The sequence below is a fragment of the Lepisosteus platostomus genome, chromosome 24 (assembly GCF_059453375.1).
Source record: "Lepisosteus platostomus isolate fLepPlt1 chromosome 24, fLepPlt1.hap1, whole genome shotgun sequence".
NCBI classification, from domain to species: domain Eukaryota; kingdom Metazoa; phylum Chordata; class Actinopteri; order Semionotiformes; family Lepisosteidae; genus Lepisosteus; species Lepisosteus platostomus.
In genome coordinates, this window is record NC_142634.1 from 16,863,042 (window position 1) to 16,884,164 (window position 21,123).

A 21,123-nucleotide genomic window follows, 5' to 3' on the forward strand; every position below is an offset into this window, starting at 1 on the left:
GAGATTGGCTTCTGTCTGTGTACAGCGATGGTGGTTCACGTGATTTCAGAATACATCTGTTTCTACAAGTTACTTTAGTCAGTGAATGTGAAAACATTCAACTGTGAAGACCATGGAGCCTTCAAAACAAATCAGGGATCAAGTAGAATAATGTGCAGAACAGTCGCTTTGAGCATGCAGAAGTCAATCGTTGAGAAGCAGGTATAATCGCACAACTCAAGACACTGCCTAGACCAATAGACTATGACTCCTTACTGCACAGTGGTGCAATGAGGAAACTGGTTAGCGATGCCACTGCAAGGCCAACAACAACTTTGGCATTTTCTCAAACCCCAGCCACTAAAGCTGAGAGTCAAAGCTGACCTATGTGACAAAAAGGAAGTCATTACTGAGATAAAATATAAATATAAAGTATAGAGACTGCAACAAAGCAGGTATAGTGCAAACATACAGCTACATTTATTTTGTGGTCAGATGAGACAAACTGGGAACATTTTGTTCAAAATGCAATGTTATATCAAGTGCAAACACACCCCATCACTAAGCTGACGACATCCGTACTGTCATTCATTATGATAGAAGCATTACGTAATGGGAATGCCTCTCAGCAGCAGGACGCAACGTTTTGATAAGCAGGGACTGAGAAGAAGCTTGTCAAGACTACGTGGAAAATGTATGGAGCAAAGTACAGGTAAAGGAAAACCTGCTTCAGTCTACATAAAGACCTAAAACGGAGATGAAAAATCACCTTTTAGCAGGTTAAATAACCTAGAGCACAAGCCAAGGCTACGCTGGAGTGGTTGAGGACTAACGAAGGGAACATTGCGCGGGAGGCGAAGTCAAAGTCTTGTCTTCAATCCTATTGAGAACTTGGAAGACTTCTGTCTATAAGTGATCTCCAAGCGGTACAAATTTGTAAAGAATAGGCAAAAACTGCACCACCTTGGTGTGCCAGGTTGGTAGAGACCCAAAATGTTTTCCAGCTGTAACTGCTGCAAAGCCAAAGGGGATTATTATACAGATATTGGGTTCACAGGTCCCAGTTCTTATTCAATCAACATTCTTTTTTGTGTTTGCCAACATTATACCAGCTTACCATACCTTGAGAAGTTTTCATGTTCACATGAGCATTCACGTGTTGAATAAAATATTACATTTAAAAAAGTGTATGCACCATTTTCATGAGACGCCATAGTATAGGGCCTGAATTGTTTTGTATTGCACTATTTCTAAGAACTGTGCTTGTACTTGGGAAGATGGAAATAACTCCAACAGCTTAAAATGCAATATGTAACCATTCTGCTAGATCTTATTGTGTTAATGTTTTGCCTAATACATGGCAGTAAGATGTTTACAACGGTTTAGCATACAGCTGTCTCCACAGTATACAGCACCTCATAATTATTCTGGCCACATCCGATAAACGATCTACTCAGTCACAGGGCGCGATTCTCCCCAGTCGGTTTAAGGGATGCATGTGCAAACAGACAAAGGAGAAATTGCTTTATGTGTCCTCTGTTATGGCAGATATACACTGTAGCATTCGTCCCTACTGCACTGACTGACGTATGGTCACTCGTAGCTGCGAGAGCCACACTAGTTCGAAAGAACCTGTACATCAGGATATGTGAAGATGACGAAAGCAAATAAACAGGTTGGGGTAAAAGGGCATGAAGTACTTCAAACGGAAATGAGAGACAGTGCTCAGGCTGCAGGTGATAACCTGCAGTAAGGTAAGCTAGGAAGAGAAGACGTCCCGATTTCAATCCTGAGCCGGCAGTGCTGGTTTCTAAAGACACTCGCCCTGCCCCCTGAATCCATGACTACAGGGCAACTCGAGGATATCCTACCCCACCTCCCTCCAGCTCGTCAGAACACAAAGCACGTGCGTCTCAAAGTCACCCCTGCAATCGCACAAACTGAATTAAAAGGTCAGGCAGGCAGGCTCCAAAGTAAGATGTCTGAAGCAGTGCAGGAGACACAAGCCTTCATGAAACATTCATGCCCATCAACACCGAAAGGGTTACTTCGTCTGTGCAATAAATTCCATGACATTGCCTCTCTGTGGGGATATTTCAGGCCGTCTCTAAGAAATTACTGAACTGATGGCTTAAGGATTGTAAAAACTGGTGATTTTTGAGAGTCCAGTTAGAATAAAGGCTGTCAGGGTAGTAGAAGGAGCTGGATTAGCACTGACGCAGTCAGGGCAGTGGAAGACTATTGCATGTGGCTCTCCATATATGTAGAGATAAAATCTGTATTTTAAGAAATAAAACAATAACACTGGAAACAGATTTTTCTGCCTTTCTGCGTCAATGTATTCATTACGGTAAAAAGTTGTGACACTCAGTACATTAACCTCCTCTAGGAGATGCAATGAGAAAAAAATCATTTTCCAACTAAATTCATTGCTGTCAATCGGTTTCCATGCACTTGTTTTTCTTCCTTCTAAAACATTTACACAACCACACAATAACAAATGACTGATTCCCCAAAAAATCCAGCTACATGACCTGTAACCAGTATAACACCTATCTGTCCTAATTCTCACAGCTTTAATGATTTTTAAATTGCTTACATCTAATCACTAATACAGACTACCGCATGATCATCTCACTACCACTAGAGATGAAGATGGCAACCTGGCCCTTCTGGTTTGAATTCCAGCAGGGGAACAAGGTTATTCAAATCAATCAATTGACACGTTTAGTCTAAATTATCTTCTTTTCCTCTTCTTTAAATCCAGAAGAACTTGCTGGCAAATAATACTACAGACTTACAGCTCTGAAAGGACAGTTATCCAGCTAAATCAAGCAAATAAAGTTTCAGCTTTTAAAAGTTTACTCAAAATAAGAAATTGCCTTGTTTACAGCCATTTTGTCCTTCATGGTTTATTCAAATCACACTACGCTTACAGACTGTATACCCAAGACCCAATAAATATACAGTTCTGTGAAAAGGTATTCATTTCCCTTTCAGATTTTCTCAAGTTCTTTGGCAATGTACAAAAATTCAGAAAAAAGAGGGGGCAAATACTTTTTTCACAGAACTTTACACTAAACATTAAAACTACACTTCCTAATAGTATCAGCCTTAAGAAAATGAAAATGTCTGTATTAGATCAATAAGAACATAAGGAATGCAATGCAAAGCAGATAAGATTTTCTAATCCTTTTTGGGTCCCTGAATCAAGCCTGCAGCAAATTTCCAACAAATGAAGTTCTCCATTATCCCTGACAGCGACCTATTAAAACATAAAACGCCATTTTCAAACTCAGAAATTTGATGAATAACAAATAAATGCACAGTGAGCCCGCTTCAATCAAAGGGCATCCTGCTAATGTCATTAAGGCACTAACATCTGCAAATGTGTGCTCTCTACAGACAAGAACAGTTTAGAATTAACGCTGAACACCAGGCAAGAGATTTGTTGCTGCCAATTGGCTCATACTCCACAACACACAATACCCAGTCATATGCACACTGCATAGGTTAGACCATTATTAGGAAACCAACAAGATCTTGGTTCACATGAAATGCGATCACACAATTGACTAGTCAAAGAAATTTTGTGAATGCCATTGAGTTTGTGCTTGCAGGGCACTACATAAGAATGAAGCGGACACAAATGTCACCGTTTGTGTAGAAGCATAACACAAAGCCCAAGTCAAACCATGCCTTCTTCAACTTTGAAGTGTATCAATTGCGAAAAATACTTGCAAAGTACAGGGTCACAATTAGGGTAGTCCAGGACATGTTTACTAGTTAATAAAAAAAAGGTCCAGGTATGTTCACACTTAAAGAAGGCTCAACAGCCAAAATACTGCCTCTTATTTCTAGTTTACTGTGATATTAAATAATGCTTATTATATCTGAAATGCTCTTCATGACAAATAAGCCTTTGTGTCCAACAGTTCAGTGTGCCTTCCAACACTGCAGAAAACGCCTGAAATTTGCAGATTTCCTTCTCTTAGAATAAGGGCTGGATGTTCTGGCTCAGCAGGTGAAGAGTGAACGATCTGATCCTAAAATATTAACTAAAAATAAAAGTGTTGACCAGAAGCATGCAATTACTTAACAACCGAGAAGACCCATGTTGAGCCAGGCTGCGATCCCTGTACGTCATACCATTAAAACTCATCTCTGCCCCCATCAATCGCTACAGTTGGAAAAACAGGGGGTGTTCAGCACGTGGGCAGGTGCTAAATTAGGTTTGGCAGTCACTGCTGGCATACCATTCCTGTTCCTGCCTAGAACAAGTGTCCTGGTGGGATAAAGACCTCAGGTGGCAAGCTGTTTTGAAGGACTACCCAGCTCTAGTCCTCAAGGGCTACACAGTCACCACAGTTTAAATCAAATTAAAATGCCTACAGTTAAGTACAGAAACACTGAGTGTAAGGTAAAGAAACTTTCTAATAAAGACACTGGTAAGCAGAAAAGCTGCTGGTCTTGTGTTCTGCAAGGAATTTGACAAGAGTTCAGTCAGGACTCTGAAGGAGCAAGGTTTTTTATTTGCTATTCTGAGAATTTCCTGCACTGTAGATAAAGTCATTGTTTCACCCTATCTCTGGTCTCTGTGTCCATTTCCCAGAATGCTATCTATTTAGGAAAGGCGTTATCTCGAATTCCCTGAGTGTCACAGTAATTAAAGTTAGGAGGCAGAACAGATACCAGATGATGCCGTGACCTCTGAAGGCTGGAGCTGCTTCCTTTAAACCATGGTTAGATATCTGTGTCCTAAAGAAAAACTGGTTGGTGGCATTAAAATTCTAAATGTTACACTTTTGATTTGAAACCCACTTGTTCTACAGAAGCAGAATTTGTGAGCCATCTCAGTGTCAAAATGATAAAACAATGAACACACTTTTAAAATAAAAACAATTAGTGGGAGAATGAAGTGTGAGCTGAACAACAAGCTATCAAATCTCTCCTCATGTTCCAGTTTAGTTTTGTTGCACCATGCTGCTTAAGCAAACCAGTTTGTTGCATTGCTGAATGATTTCTGCACAACTGCTCGTGTTTGCGTCAAGTAGTACTTGTCAAGCAGTGTCACCACTGTATTTGAGCTCTAGAGCAGTGATGCTAAGTGCACTCCAGTTCGCCTCTCTGAAGTGACACAGAGCGACAACAGATTCAGACATTTATATTTACAGGGGCAATGCTAATAAAGAATTGCAGATGTTTTTTCTGTTGAAAAATTTTCTAAACAAGGTAGTTCACAACAAGCCTAGACATTCTGGTTTAATATGGAATATCTAGTACAAGTGCCTTAGACCCAATTCCAGATGTGTGCAATACACACTTATATTGATGCTTTTCAAATGATCTAACATCTCTTCCATCAGGATTCCCAGTTTTTTTTGCTTCCATTTAAAGCACTGTATCCGATAAGAAAAATGCTGCATTAAAACACTGAGACCTAGTTAAACCTCAAGACTTTAGCCTTGTACACCAGCATCTGTGTCAGGCCCTACAGCGATATTGAAAACTGCATCTCACACAACCTTTCAATTCTGTGCCACGGCATCCAGGCATTATTCACAAGCCACGGCTGCTCATTTTCATTTGGCAAGTGTGTGCGTGTGTGTGAATTGAACCTTCAATTCAATTACATCTTCAAGTGGGCTTGAATGTTGGCAAAGTACAATCTTTGGCACACGAAAAGATACTTCCTCTCAGCACATCATCACATTAAATCAATTCCTTTGCAGTGTGTTTCACACCTAGATAAAACGTGTACGTCTGCGAATGCAGCTCAGATATGTGAGCAAAGAACACGGTTAATGTTCTGAGCTAAACAAATAATCACGGTAGATAGCACAGCAGACAATGACAAACAGTATACTCACACCCTGCCCTATTGTCCTGGGAAGGTCTTCAGGCTGGTTAATCATATTCAGCTGTATAATACACATTTCTCCCAACTCTCGCAGGAAGAAACTCGATAAATAAGCCTCCTCCCAAACAAGCTTCCATCAACAGCTGATGGACAATTTAAACATCAGATTCAGAGAGCCGAACACCCCGATATAATTAAAGTCATCCCCGATCCTTTCACCTAGCTGACCCAGAAATCTTCACTTCTCATGAAAACAAAGTCCTGCCTGAGACACTCGAAGGGGCACTGAAGAGTGTGTTTAAGAGCACACATCACAAAATGTCAAACGCAACACACCAATCCAGGTTTTCAGTCACAAATGTTATCAATCATGCTTGAAACAGGATGACAGGCGAGAGGCTGAAATCCGTCAGCTCACTTGCACTAGATTTTGACAAGAAAACATGGAGCTAGAAATTCCTCTTGGCTCACGAGCAAAACTAAATAAGCATTTGAAATCTGTGACAAGGACACACTACACCTCACCAACAGCAGTGCAGAAATGAATGCATATAGGTCATAACTACCTCTGCAGAAATACGTTTTGATTCTCCTTGGATCAGTACATCAGTTCCGTTGCATCATAAATTACAAAAAAATTCAGAACCCTTGACTTTAGGGTCAATTTATGGTCACAGCTTAAAATGTTGCCATCGCACAAAGTAAAAAAAAGCCTGTTGATCAGCTCCTAAGGCTGATACTAAATTTTTTCCTATGTACAGCTGCAGGCAAAAGTATAAAACTATCCTATTTGCAGTACATCGCATTTTTTTTTCCCCCATTAGGTGCTGTACACAATGAAACATTTTGAAAGCAAATTAGTGAGGAAAATATGCATCAGAGCTTTTCAGTACTAATTCTTGGTTATGTGTATGTTCAGTGTAAATGTTTTGAATTGTTTCCCACCATTCTGTTACAGGCCGGGGAAGAGCCCTGCAAGATACACCAGCCGTCAGCTGCGTTTGGCCCGTGGGTCAGCAGTAAGGAACAAGGCTACCAAACAATGTGGCCTTTCCACACGTCGTACCTGGGTGGCCAAGCTGAGGACCTGCTGCACCAGCTCCTGGGTCTCTGTGGGCTTCTTCAGGAAGAGCTTCACAATGGCGGTCAGCAGCTGGAGCTGCACCTGGAAATCACAGACAGCGGGGACATGGCGTTGCTAAACCGACTATCGAAAATACAGGAGACAGGGACACTCCCTACGTAGAAGGTAAGTAAAAAAAAACTAAAGCTTCTGTGCTGGGCCAGACCCAACTTACTAGATCAATATCAGAACATTCAAAAACCATGAAAAGTTGGTCTAGTTTTTATAATAATTTAAGCCTAGAACCACAGATCTATAAACTAACGGCCACCCATGCTGAAGTATATTCCCGGATGAAGGGGTCTTACAGGGCCTTAGGTGACTGACTGACATTGTACATAGTGGAAACGTGGTGGCTGTGATTAACGTTTTATCTCGAAGCATTTAGGATGTCAACTTCCACACTAGAGTTCAAGTGGGTTAAAAACATTAGTCAGAAGGAACTGAATCACTTTAGTCCGAGGACAGGAGATGACAAAAGAACAAAGATGTTGACCAACACACTTTGAATTTAACAATAAAATGAGCACTTTAAGGTGCACTTTTTTACAAAAAGAGATGAGCATCTAGAACAAACTGAGGAATGACTGGATTTAGATACCTGGATCAGTAAGCCTGTAAAAAGCAAGACAGCGATGGCCTAGTGCTGGTAGCATTCCTCTTTGTGAATGCAGCACCACCCATCATGGAGAACTCCAGCAGCAGATTGCCAGGGCTGTTAGGAATGCCTACCTGCGTGCTCTCATCATGGAACCCCTCCAGGAAGCTCTCCAGCAGCTCATCCGCATTGTCGATCCTCTCCGCATACTCTCCTACGATCCAGATCATAGCAGCACGTGCCTCTGGCTCGTCCAGGGAGTCCAGATTCTCGCACAGCGTGGCGATGACGCTCTCGTACCTGGGACCGGCAGGAGGGAGCAGGAGAGGGTTACCAGAGTGGCAGGAAGATTCCTTTCACATGAGGGACGAGCGTACCCAGTCTAGAATCGGGGAGACTTGGAGGGAGCATGACACCAGTAGTTAACATCTGGAAAGTGATCCCACTGCTACTTTGAGACAAGAATCCGTGGATGAAAGTGAACATTTGACATTAGATCCACTGTGAAAAAGATCTCAAACCAGGGATGTTATGAAGTAAAAACATGTTTCAACTGAATAGGGAATGCCTGGTTTGAATACTTTTACCACCAGAGTGATAACAAAAGCTACTGCATCCCTTATACTTCTTTTTGGGACTGAACAACTTGCATATACTCCCCAATATTGAGAACAGCACTGCCTGCCCCCTGAACAGATTCAGAGACTATCGCCTTCCCTGGCCAGAACTAACCCCAGATCTCAATCCCTGCGGAAACCCTACGGTAGTGGAATGAGCAGTTCAATCCCACACACACCCTCAGAAGGAGATCCTGTTCTATCCTATTGGCAGAGGATTGGGTTGCGAATATTTAAAAACCTAGTGGACCACAGGTCACAAGATCAAGCTGTTCTTGCTGCCTGCAGGAGACCAGCATGTTAGTTCAAGAAAAGTCTGCTCCTTGTGGATTAACAAAACAGATTTCAGTAGAGCGGAAAAAAAGAGAAAGACCGGAATACTAATACATGTTAATGATGGCAGTTAAGTCAGGCCGTGTTCGCCACATTAGAGTCGTCTGACAGCACTCCTAAGAGGGGTTCACGCAGTGCTGGAATATGAATCTTTAATGTACAAACACATCTAAAGGCATGCAAAAGAACACATTATCATGCCTTTCACAGGATCCTGAGTGCAATACCCAGCTTTAAAGAATGCAACAGTTAATCACAGTTGTGAAACCAAGAAAACCAGTTTCTGCTGATTTCAGTAACACCTTCATAAATGAGAAGAGGGCAACCAAATGTACGTGCTGGTTGAGAAGGCAGTGTCCACTTTACTCCTGATTACTTACATCATTCCGGCACATGCAGAGAGAGATCGAGTGCCTTCATAACACTTTTAACATGCTCAACTCCCTTTGATTTTGTGAAGAGAAAGGAACAGTCTAAGCACACAAGTTTCTGTAAATTAAAGTTGCAACAGAACAATCATTGCAGAGTGAGATGCAGGTGCATTTGACTTCTTGCTCATTAGATAGGCCCATCTCTCTGAATGCCATAAAATCAAACAAATTAAGAATTAAAGAATGAAACAAAATACTTCTAGTTAAGATTTAAGTTACTAAATTAATAACAAACCAAGAAACCAATGAAAATAAAAACCCTGGGCTCTATACGAGAGGAAAGGCAGCGGGAGAGGCACATACTTGTTGGGATACTTGCGGAAGATGTCCTTAATCACCACGATGGCTTCCTGAACAACGTAGTTGACCTTGGTCTGGATAAGGTCCAGGAGTGTGCTGACGCACCTTTCTGCAGATTGCTGAAAAAAAGATTTCAAAACAGCACTCGTGAACAGCACTCCCTGGGATTCAAAAGGTACTACTAAAGGCCTCCAATGCACCAGACTGAGAATAAAGACAGGGATCAACCCGGACTTCACCAGCTTTTGCGGATGAGTTTGATCAAAATTCCGCTTGTTCACATACAACCTGGGAGTGCTGTTTGTCTATTGTTTCCAATCTCTCAGCGCTTAATGGTGTCCACAACACTTCCAGTCATTTTTGCCGAAAATATAAAAAGAAAGGCAAAACCTGCTACTTCTCTTTTTAACACCAGCCGATTCAGAGGCACGCAATCGATATGGAATATCACACCAGTGCACTAGCTGGTATACTGGCATCTGCTAACACACAAGGACTCAGAATACAGAGTGTTGATTTCCTGGCTAAAAATCCCATGTGTATGAAAAAGCATGCTTGATCAGCAAACCTGAAAGATGGAAGCATTCTCAAGAACACACACAACACTCAGTGTGCTCAGTGCAGATGAACGGTTTAATGAACAACAGACTAAATACACGTTGGAAGGAAAGTACTGAAAGGCACAGTGTGCCCATTGATAAAGTCAACTAGATCATTCCTGCAAACTGGCGCATTCATGTTGTTAACCCATAAAACAACGTGTTTTGCAAACAACAATTTCTTGTATTTGCAAGTGTTTGCAGATGGTCCAGGAAACAGAAAAGTCCCATTTTCTGAATCCAGAGACTTAACGGGCTTAGAAAGCAGTGCCATCTAATGAGGGAGAAGGCAAGTGCACCTGCGTGTCTCACTCTGCGGTGATCGCCAGCCTGTTCTTGATGTAATTAGGAGCTGTGAATTTCAAAAGCTTCTTCTACAAAGCACTTTCTTCTCCACTCCCTCATCAGTCATTCACTGCTCAGATTTATTTTTAGAAGTAAAACCCCCAGAGAGGAAACTGATGCTACATTCTCTACAGAAGGGTAAACAAATAAGAAGGCAATCTTATTTCATCTATGTAGCTTGCAAACCATGCTTGCTAATTAAAGTTACGTAAGCTGAAGGAGGCAAAAACAGCACCATGGACAGATTGGGAAAACAAATCCCCAGGGTAGCCCTGTGAAGCTACTCAGCCATCCTTACATCTTCAAATTCAGTACCAAACCAAAGTTTTCAAGCAAAAAAATGTTTTAAGGGCATGGTCAATACACTGAAACAATGAGATTTTCATCAATGCCTCATGCTCAAGTAAAGTGTATTTGGCATGTTGGAAAAAATGCTGCTGAATTTCTCTGGGAGACAAGCGCAAAACTGTCAAGTGGCTGAACATTTCATAAAAGCAGCTGACAGATCCTGCATTATGGTTACAGGTTTGGGTTATTAAATAAAGGAATGCCGTCAGTCCTAATGCAACAGCAATTTCTTGCCTTTGGGATGACTTTGAAGACCCGCTGGATAAATATACAACCTGCTTTGCTTTTCCTCAGCTTATGGTTTAGCCACAGGTGTCTTTAATGACACAGTGAAATGTCCAAAAGCGCAGCCCACCGGAACGCTTGTTAAAGAGATTCTGGAGTGAAAGCCATATTTACAATAAGGATATATTTCATCCTCTAAAGCGCACAAAGCCACCTTCCCATTACAAATACTGCAGTAAAAGCGCCTTTAATGAGCTGTGTCAATGCCCAGCCAAGTGCAAGTCTGTAAATTTACAGGAACCGCATGAAACATGGTGCTGTGGCTTCAGCAACGAACGCCTGCAGCTTTAATAAGCTCCAACTGCTCGGGTGCCAGGGCCACCCTCTCCACGCCCCAGCTGGGGCACCACCGGGCGACGAGGCGGAGCCCTCACCTCCACCTTAATGGCGCAGCGGCCGATGGCTCGCACCGCCTTCCGCACGAAATCCACATCCACCTCCGTGGCGTATTCCTTCAACTCGGCCAAAACCTAGGAGAGATAATAACAACAACATCAGGGACGATACAGACACGAGCTCCACACACCTTAAGGTTTCTGTAAGTGTCAGGACATTTCACTCCTGACGGACGTCTAGCAAAGAACAATGAGCAGGTGACATTTAGTCCAGCCGGCTCTGTCCTCGGCAACGTATGAATTGCAAATTCTCTCTGGATTACTCTTGAAAGAGAAGATTTCTCTATAAAATGGCCATTCTAGACAACTCCAAACTCTGTGTGGAAAGAAAAACCTCCACTTTACAGTCCCAAACGCACATCCTTTCAATTCCCCACGTCTGCCCTCGGGTCCTTGTGTTCCCTGCAGAGGTTGAATTATGCGGTCATTACCTTTCCCCTTTAGGTAAGGAAAAAAGCCGGGATCTTTAAATGGGGTGTGCACAATATGTGGTCGAGCCCACAAACGACTCTGGGGACTTTTAAGATCTTTCAACATGTTTCGAGATAAAGAACTGCGGATAAGTTTCTTTGAAGGGAACAAAGCAGGACAACCGAGTGTGAAAGGAAAGGGCTTATAAATGAATGACATGGTTGCAAAGGCTGGGTACAGACCATACTTCTGCTCTTTGGTGGCTTAAAAAGTCAAGAGCTGTTACAAATTCACACAGAATGCTTTAGGAAGAGCACACAAGTTTGAAAAGAAATAATGCAACACCAGTAAGCTTATAACGATTTTAAACTAGGATTTTGAAGTATTTGCACGTTTGATCCTTATCTCTATGAATCACATAAAACCTGCAATGAATGACACTAAGAAAGTATCAATCTGCCTATTTTAATTGACTGCTGTATTGGTCATGTTGCATTAAGCACCAGCAGGATTTTTATAATACTTGTACATTGGAAGCACAGTTTCATATTAAATGAGGAATGTGAAAAGGACACTCCACTTCAAATCTACTAAAGATCATCAGGACTTGGCTTAAGCTGCTATGCTGTTATTTACAGTGGAAAAGTAATAAAAACCTTGCTCTCCTTCGATTTTGCAGTTCTTCCCTGAAGGTATGGTGTGCAACTGTCACTTGCAGAAACAACTCAGAGCAATCTCCATGACACCAAAAAAAAGTTTTATCCCCTTCACAGCAAATGGAAAGATCATGCCCAAAGGGCAAGAGCGATTCCAATAAAGCACTAAGTCTGGACTTTAATAGATCTCTGTCTGGAGCGCATTACAGACATGGAACACATACAGAATAAGAAAACTCCTGTACTGCACGTCTTTCTAAATTTTGCCTTAAGGTTTAAATCTAGATTTAAGACAAGCATATAAATAAACACTGTAATATATTTGTGCTCAATCCTCAGCACTGTCATTTATCTTGAATGTTTCTGTAAAGACAACATGCAGTAACAATAAGGTTTTACAGATGTCCTAGATGTACTTTGATTATATGATAGTAACAAGACTGCGATTCTCCTACCACCTACAGATTCATATCCAAACATTTTGGAATGCTTTTTGATCCTTACAAAACATACCTGATCTAAAATCCTTCTTTAATAATTTATGTTCTATTGTCCTGTTGGAAGCATAAACTGTCAAGGAAAATTTAAAAAGATTTATCTTATGTATTCTGATGTGGAACGCAAAGCTCATTCAGGCTTTCAGATGAACCCTTCCAGAACAATTCCAGCCGAGACGCTCCACAGCAGCACTGCAAATGAGGCGTTAAGATCTCAGCCCAGTAAACCCTGTAAATTGTGTAAAAGCCGTCAGCAAGCCCGATCCACACACACCAAACCCATTCACTCACACACCGCACTCAATCTAGTGTCTCTGGCTTATTCCTCTCGTCATGATGAACTGGCTTGTCACTTACACGGACACTACAAATATGAGAAAAACAAAAATCTCAATCACCCTGAAATTCAATTTCTGTTCTGCTACAACAAATATACAAGGAAGGAGTAAGTGAATTTCAGTGTTCCTTTATATCACGATTTTCTGATTTTTCACATTTTTAGGTATAAAAAAATTACACTTTGGATTTTTTACAAAACAAAGGCTCTGGTTACTGCTGCCAAGATAAAAAGTAAATCAGGAAACATTAAACCCTGATGGTTTCAGAACAACCTATTCATTTCCAGTCTTTTTGTTGCTGATCTGATGCGGTTTATGAAATTTATTTTGGCCAATCACAAAATTTAGCATCTGAACGCGCACTGTAACACTAGGAGGAGCTGCATGTTTGTCTTCAGCTCCACGCTCCAGATGCCACAAGTTGACAGCCGACATTGACCATTATTCCTTAACAGGGGAACACAACCGGGTCAGAGTTCCAGGATGCAGGGATTGGGATGATCAGTAACTACTGTGGCCTTCTAAGCACCTGCAAGTCATGAAGAGCTGCTTGACTTCCAATTAGCACTGAACCTCCTCTGCAGTGTGGAGTGTCACAAAGACAAATAGCTCAGTGGCTAGGCAGGTCAGAGGCTTAGTCTCCTTGTGAGGGTCCAGGGGCTGTGCTGTGAGCAGAGATGTCAAGACATTCTTCAATTCCAAAGGGGGCTGGTATGTAATAAACTAGAAGGCTGATGGCCTGTGGGTTCACCTGCACTACTGCGCAAGTACTAAGCAGCAATCAGATGGACCGATTGGTGTATGTTGTTGTTCCATACACTTCTTACACAGAGTGAAGCACGTTGCAGATGAGGGCTAAAATGTTTTAAGCATTATGTAAACTGACCAAACACCTTGATCAATTAGAAATGCAGATGTGAGAAATGACAAAATCCTTAGCCCCTCAAATATTGGAGCTGTACAGAGATCACTTTTACAATCCAGCACAGCTGAATGCTCCATTATGTCACGTTCAGCAATAGTCCCGTCTCCCCTCATACCTGAGCAATGTTGGCTTGTGAAGCCAAGCGGATCATGATGTCCAGCTTCTCCAGCTTGACATAGATGGGGTCATTGTACTTCACAAAAAACACCTTCATCTCGTGCTTAAGGATCTCTGGCCTGGGAGACAGAAGAAGAGATGGAGTGTGAGCACTTCAAAGTTTCAGTGGCTCAACTCTTCCACCAAAACCAAGACTGTACCCCTGTTCAATCCCACTATGCAATTCCTTACCGTTTCTGTACAATGAGATTGATGTTGCGCAGGGCCACATATTGAAGCTCGGGCTCCGCAGACAAGAGAGTGACCAGAGGGGGTGCCAGCTTCTTTAGGAGCGTGCCATAATAATCCAGGTCCTTGGGAAGCATTTCCATGAACTTCATTAGCACCTTGACTGCGGAGAGCACAACAGCCGAGTTGGCGTGAGACAGGCGTGGAGTCACGCGTTCACAGATGCTGGGGAAAGAGAAACAGTACAGTCAAGATGGGGTATAAACTGGTCCATTCAATGTCGGCCTCAAAACTTTTTAAAAGACTCGCATACAAAAGTCAAACCTAACTTACACACGGCTGCATGTGCTGTATCTGTACCCCTCAAGCAGGCTCTTAAAATTTACAAAAATCACCAACTTCCTTTATATTTTAAAGATATTTACGAGCAAATTATGATGCAAATGTCTTTAGCATTAGTAAAATAAACTTGATATTCTGAGAAAACCCTGGGGGCTACAATGTAGTTCCTCAGGAGCCCCACTGGGGTGGGTCTGGTGTGGGTCTGTGTCTGCCCCGGGATGGACTGACGTCCTGCCCAGGGTGTACCCTACCATGTGCCCGTCACTTACCAGGTTAGGCTCCAGCTCCCCCGCGACCCAGAATTGGAAGAATCGGTTAGAAAATGGATGGATCACTAGTGTTTACATAGCCAAAGTTCCTACTCTTCAGCAGAGCTCTAGACAGATTTGTTATTGCCCAGACATTGGCTGCTTGCTAGGAAGTGTTAAATGACTGCTGTCAGGCTAATTTAAAACTGAAGCTGAAAACCAGCTGCGTCTACTTGTCAGAATCAGACAGGCGTTGACACAGCTACAGAAAATGGAATACATCCAATATTGACAATGACAACAGGTACACAAACACTTAGAAAGAAGCCACTTATCTCAAACATCCCCTTTCAGTTTGAACAAAATAGTTTCCATAGATTCCTTGCTCTGTTTTTTTGTATGATCTCTGCATTTCTGCATCTTTGCATCCTATTGTTTCAGGCTTCTCTACAGCAGCTCGTTACAGCTGTGGCTTCATGCTTCCAGGCTGGCACACTATTCAGCTCAAGTGTCTAAAATTGTGCTGCCAAATGAAAATCATTTCATCATCATCATCACATGCATTCCAGGTGAGAATTACGCCAGTGTACAAATCCGCCACAGCCCTGGAAAACGAATGCCCTGGTGTGTCAACGTGCGGCACGAGGACTGGTCCAGCGAGCCGGACTCAGACGGCGCTCCAGGCTGACCTCTGGGACTCGCGGTCGTCGCGCGGCGTGTAGTTGGCCAGGCAGTCCAGGATGAAGATCTGGCCCCACTCCGTGCACTCGTTGAGGGCCGTCAGCAGCTTGTTGATGGACTGGGGGTTGAGGTCGAGCAGGTTGCTGTTGGGGTGAGACTCCGCAATCTCGGACAGTGCAGCCACCGCATTGGCCACCACCTACGGGATAAGCGAGAGCAAGCAAGCCCACAGTCAGCCACTCCTTCAAAGAGCGCATCCTCGAGGTCCACACCCTCTCGGGTCATCCTGCATCACATCAGAGCACAGCGTGGCACGCTGAAGAGCACGGCGGCAATCCAGATTAAGCAACAATTGTATCAATATAGTATTTGGTGAGAAAACGCCTTCAGATGCTGCTTTGCACTAAAGTTTCTTTAAAACTGACATGAAGACCTGAAGAAAGCTGTAACTTCCACCCAACCCGGGTTGCAGGTGCAGCGCATACCAGCAGAGCCCCCTGGGCCTGTGCTCTCACCATGGGGTTGGAGTCCGAGATGAGATCCTTCAGCGTGTCCAGGAAGCCCTGGTCCTCCACCAGCTGGGCGTTGATGTCGTGCAGCTTGGCCACGCAGACTGCCGCCGTCTTGCGCACATAGGGGTCCTCGTCCTTCAGGCACTTGCGCAGGGGCTCACACAGGTACTCCGTGATCTTATCCACACGGATACAGCCCATAGTGCGCACCGCCAGGGCCCGGATCAGGGGGTTGGGATCCTCACAATCCTAGAGTGGGAACAATGTTGTATAAAACGCGTTCATTCCCCTGCTTCTACCGGATGCATGCAGCTTAGCAACCATCCGAGACGATGCTGCTTCCAGCTGACAGGGGCCTGCTGACCCGGCCTGCAGCAGGTGAGATAAAGACACACGCCACACAGAAGACGACGCAGCTGCTCGTCTATAGACAAAATGTGCAGAGAAAAAACTCTTTCCACAGAACTCAAACAGGACTATTGCTTTGCTGAAATCACTGCAACAAGCACTGTTGTTCACAAGCAATCATAAGTATCCCTGGTGAATTAAATGTGCAGTTCAGCACACACAGATATGACTGTTCATTACTATAACTAATACTATTGGTATTAAAACATAATGTTCCAGCTCCCCTGCCACCTTAAACTGGATGAAGCAGTTACAAAATGGAGGGATAGATATAGCACTGGTAAAAAGTTAACACTCTGTCCTCCCCCAGTACTGGACCTACTGGGCCATTAAGTGGAAAAATCCCAGTTCCCAGGAGAAAACAACGGCAGTGAACCCTGATCCTCAAGACCAAGTTCACCTTCTGCCAGGGGCCCCCACACACAAAAAAACACTGAAAACCTATTAAAAATTACCTACTGAACTCTACCTACCCTACTAAATCAAGTTCATCCATTTTTTAACCGCTTTCTTGTGGGGATAACAGGCCCTGCAGGGCAGGATAAGTTAACACTACCTCCTCCCCCTGTACTGAACAATAGTTTGGTACACTTTTCATGTTTGTGATTAACCCCATACATAAACATTTTACATTAAAAGAAGACATTAAAGAATCCCCTAACTCTTCATTATGAATCACACTAAGGTTAAGATGCCAAGTAAATACAGTATGAATTAAGATAACCACTTAAATGGTCCAAATAAATAAGTTTTATACCCATGTGTGGTGTGATTAAAGGGTGAGAATTAAACACACAAGAATGAACGCGCTACACAAATAAGTAACTTGGATTACGGCTATCCCTTTACCTTGACAAAGGTATTGACAGCCATGATGGCCATGTCTGGCTGACTCTTGGCGTAATTCATCAGATACAGATAAACCAGCTTCTTCAGCTCCAGGTTGTCCGTCTGCATGCAGTTCACAACATCAGGGAAAAGAGCACTGGGCAAGAAAGAAATATGTACATTAAAGAAGCAATATGTACAGTAAAGAAGACTGTTTGGTGGAGAAAAACCAGTAAACATGCACAGAGTGGCGAAACACTGCTGTCTAAACCCACCCCTTCTGTTGAAAGTACGCCTTCTCAAGAACAGGAAAAGCACTATGACACCCTTACTAAAAAGTAATTTTCTTTATTGCAGCTTTCCAACACTTCAAGTATTAATTTCTATGTTTAAATATTACAGTGAGAATGGACACCAAAAGCAAGACCATAACAATACGTTACGCCTACACAAAATGATTACTAACATTCTGTTGAGTAAGAAGAGGAGCTTATTCTTTCATTTGTGTTACTTGTAGAGTTGCTCCTGTTATCCAATCGAGGGAAATTATTTTAATTAAAAGGCCGGGTAGCAGCTTTCTCCTGGGACAGCCTGGTGAAGGCCAGCCGCCCTCGCCTGTGCGAACTCTCACTCACCTGACATCTTTGCCCACCGTCATGGAGGCGATCACCTTCTTCACAGCCTCCTTCTTCTTCTCCTTCTTATCGCTGTTGAGCTCCGCCTTGAGCTCGAAGATCTCCCCTGCCGGGGCAGACATACCGTGAGCAGGCCTGAGTGTGGACATGAACGACCTGCCATCTGCAGGCCCGCTGTCCAGGAAAGCGATCAAGACCATCTGAAATGACTGACTTACACCAGCCAGGCAAAGGCACTCATGACCAGTCACCAGCATTTAGCAGCTCAAAAACTCTACCTCAAGCCATTTAGGTGAAAAACAAAAACTACTGCACGTATCAGAAAGGACGTTTAAACTAGAAATTTAAACAGGAGGGCTTGTGGAATTAGCGTCATGAAAGCCGTGACACTCCATATCCACATATGTGCTGCACATTCAATAGGAAACAAATTCTCAGTGAAAATACCTTAATATAGACAACGATCTAACTCAAACACATTCGAAAGGGGCAGTTTGCTTTGCTCAAGCTGACTTGTGAGGAAAGAAAAAAACAATCAGTGGGGTGTATATCTGAACAGGTGCACAAACTGTTTTCACCCAGTTGACAGAGTGAGTTAGCAGAAAAAAAGCAGACTAGTACAGACATTGGAGCGACAAGTGAAACAACTTTATCCTTCGTGTGTTTCAGGGAAAAGAGACTAAACGATTACAAAAACAGAGCAGAAATACAAGGCGACAGGCATTTACTTTCAGGAAGTCTCATACTTTGCACTGTTTATGCCCCGAGAATAACCGATAGAAAGTAAATGACCTCAAATGATCACCTGGCATCTACATCAACCTTGGATTTTAAGAAGCAAATAAATCTCCACAGTAACAAATACTACAAATGGAATTTTACTGCTGGCTACTGAAAACACAAAAGCAGACAAGGTCACAAAAGCAGCAAGACAGGACACAACCAAGTGGCAACAATCTTAATGCTCCCTAATCTTATTAACTAACTTTAAGCTGTACTATTTTTAAGAAACCAGACACTGAGAAATGCTGGAAAAGAGACACATTGTTGGTTTAATCATTTGCTCTATACGTTGGCCCCAATGTGTCCCACAGCTACCCAGATTGGAAAAGAAAGCTTTTTAGAGTTTTCATAATAAACCAAAGAAAGCACACTTCCATTAAGAAGCAGAGCTTTTGGGAAAAGAAAACCTAGTCGTGACTATATTCCCCCATTTCTAACCATAAGGCTTTCCCCACACTACTAAGAAAAGATAATTAACAATATATACCACAGCCTCATTCAACTGTGCTGTGGACAGACGTTAGCAAAAGGGAAACAGACTCTCCCATGTTATTATCTAGCTCTCCCAGCTGCAGCAGCTTCTGAAGAAGGCTTGTTGAGAACTGGCGAGACAAACAGAAGCAGCACATCATTCTTGAGCACTTGTAAGAGCACAGTGATCTATTTATCATGTGACAATGTCACACAATGCTGGTTCTCTTCCCTGGGACAGCTCTTCTGGGTCAGCTTTGAGAACAGCACTTTTGTAACTAGAGTTCATTTGTCTAGCAAACAAAATACAAGCAGAATCTGGGAATCAGAAACAACAACAGCCCATTAAAAATCAGCATCACCTTGAAAGACATCATCCCATATAAATTATTGTAGCACATAATTTGATTATGTCTAATTCATGATTTGTAAGATATACAAAACCAATGACTGGTTCAGTATTTTAACATTAAGAAGAAACTCTACACTATGCAAAAATACCATTGGAAACAGAATCGGACTGGGCCAGTGCTTTAAATGAAGAAGGAACACAAAGCAGGTCCTCGTAGTCTTTGTGAGGGTTATCATCAGATTTCAAAATTATATGTCAAAAAAGCCAGAGTGAAAAGGTTTTCACTCTACAAAAGAGTAATACATAACACGATACATTTCTGTGTAATAAAGTTTGTGCAATAATAGAATAAGAGATTCTGCCCAGTTAAAAAAAAAAGTGGTTATGTTAGGTTTAGAAGCTGCACAATACTTATTGTTCCCTCCTCACTGCAAAATGGGAGTGAAAAGTGGGTGTATCGATTTCAAACCCTGTGATAAGACCCTCTCTGAGTAACACTGTTACATTATCATATCAGAACAGCACAGCCAGGACAGGTTCTGGGTCTCTGTCCCTTAGTGCACAGTATCTCCACCAGATCTCTGAACCGGCAACCTTCCAGCCACAGCCACAGATCCTTAGCCACAGAGCCACCACTTTAAGTAACAGCACTTAAAGAGTTGGGAGAGTCTCTTTAATCAAACCAAATACGAGTTGATACATGTCATTCTGAGCTCAGCTGGACTGAAAAGCAACCAGAACCGGGGAACCTTGGTTTAGAGAGTCTGTTATCAAATAAAGAAATAACAAGCAATATGCAGTGGATCTTATGCATCAAAACCTGACCCTGCCATCCGGAGGATGACCAGACCCAGAGGTAACATTGAACAACCGCAGTCACTTAAGTTTTCCCCTTTTCAGATATTTCAGACTTACTATCCGAGAATTAGAGTTCAGCACTGTTTCCATAGTTGCAAAAGCATTCGAGTTGTGTTGGGTAGCATCAAAACATCAAAAATGCTCTATGCCAAACACAGAACAGCAATACATTCAGACTAGAACTCTACAAGAAAAGTAAGATGGAACATAAAAAAAATCTTTAATCTTCTCAAATGCCTACTTCAGAAAAGAAGCAACAGCATTAAATGCTGGAATTTGGATGACCCTGATGCAAAAAAGCAACAATGCCAATTTAACATTTAACATAAGGAAAATCAGGGCACATCACAAATATCAAAACTATGTTGAAAATACCTGGGAGAATAAAACTATAAAAAGAGATTCAAGTGCACTAGGCCCTGGGAAAAACATGTTTTTTTCCCTCGGCAAACCAAGAGCCCAGAATGAACACGGATAAATTAATCAGCAATTAAGTTTTATATATTATGAACCAGCCAGAAACAGCCCTTGCCAGCCTTTCAATCCCTTGTTAACCAACACACACGAAACAAAGACGAGGCCCGGCCTGCCTGCCAAGCATTAAATACACTGCATACACT

At 42.5% G+C, this 21,123-nt stretch overlaps 1 protein-coding gene across 4 annotated transcripts in view; it reads right to left on the reverse strand.

Annotated features, from left to right (window-relative positions):
* Window positions 1-21,123, reverse strand: part of ap1b1 (adaptor related protein complex 1 subunit beta 1) — a 49,830-nt gene that overhangs the window by 24,919 nt on the left and 3,788 nt on the right. For all 4 annotated transcript variants that reach the window (XM_088617662.1, XM_088617661.1, XM_088617664.1 and 1 more), the window contains exons 3-12: window positions 18,040-18,145; window positions 17,426-17,561; window positions 16,172-16,417; window positions 15,665-15,855; window positions 14,389-14,610; window positions 14,156-14,276; window positions 11,193-11,288; window positions 9,245-9,360; window positions 7,695-7,860; window positions 6,906-7,004 (exon numbers count right to left, since the gene is read on the reverse strand). In XM_088617662.1, the coding sequence (XP_088473788.1) occupies window positions 6,906-7,004; window positions 7,695-7,860; window positions 9,245-9,360; window positions 11,193-11,288; window positions 14,156-14,276; window positions 14,389-14,610; window positions 15,665-15,855; window positions 16,172-16,417; window positions 17,426-17,561; window positions 18,040-18,145 (1,499 nt within the window). The remainder of the gene's footprint in view (window positions 1-6,905; window positions 7,005-7,694; window positions 7,861-9,244; window positions 9,361-11,192; window positions 11,289-14,155; window positions 14,277-14,388; window positions 14,611-15,664; window positions 15,856-16,171; window positions 16,418-17,425; window positions 17,562-18,039; window positions 18,146-21,123) is intronic.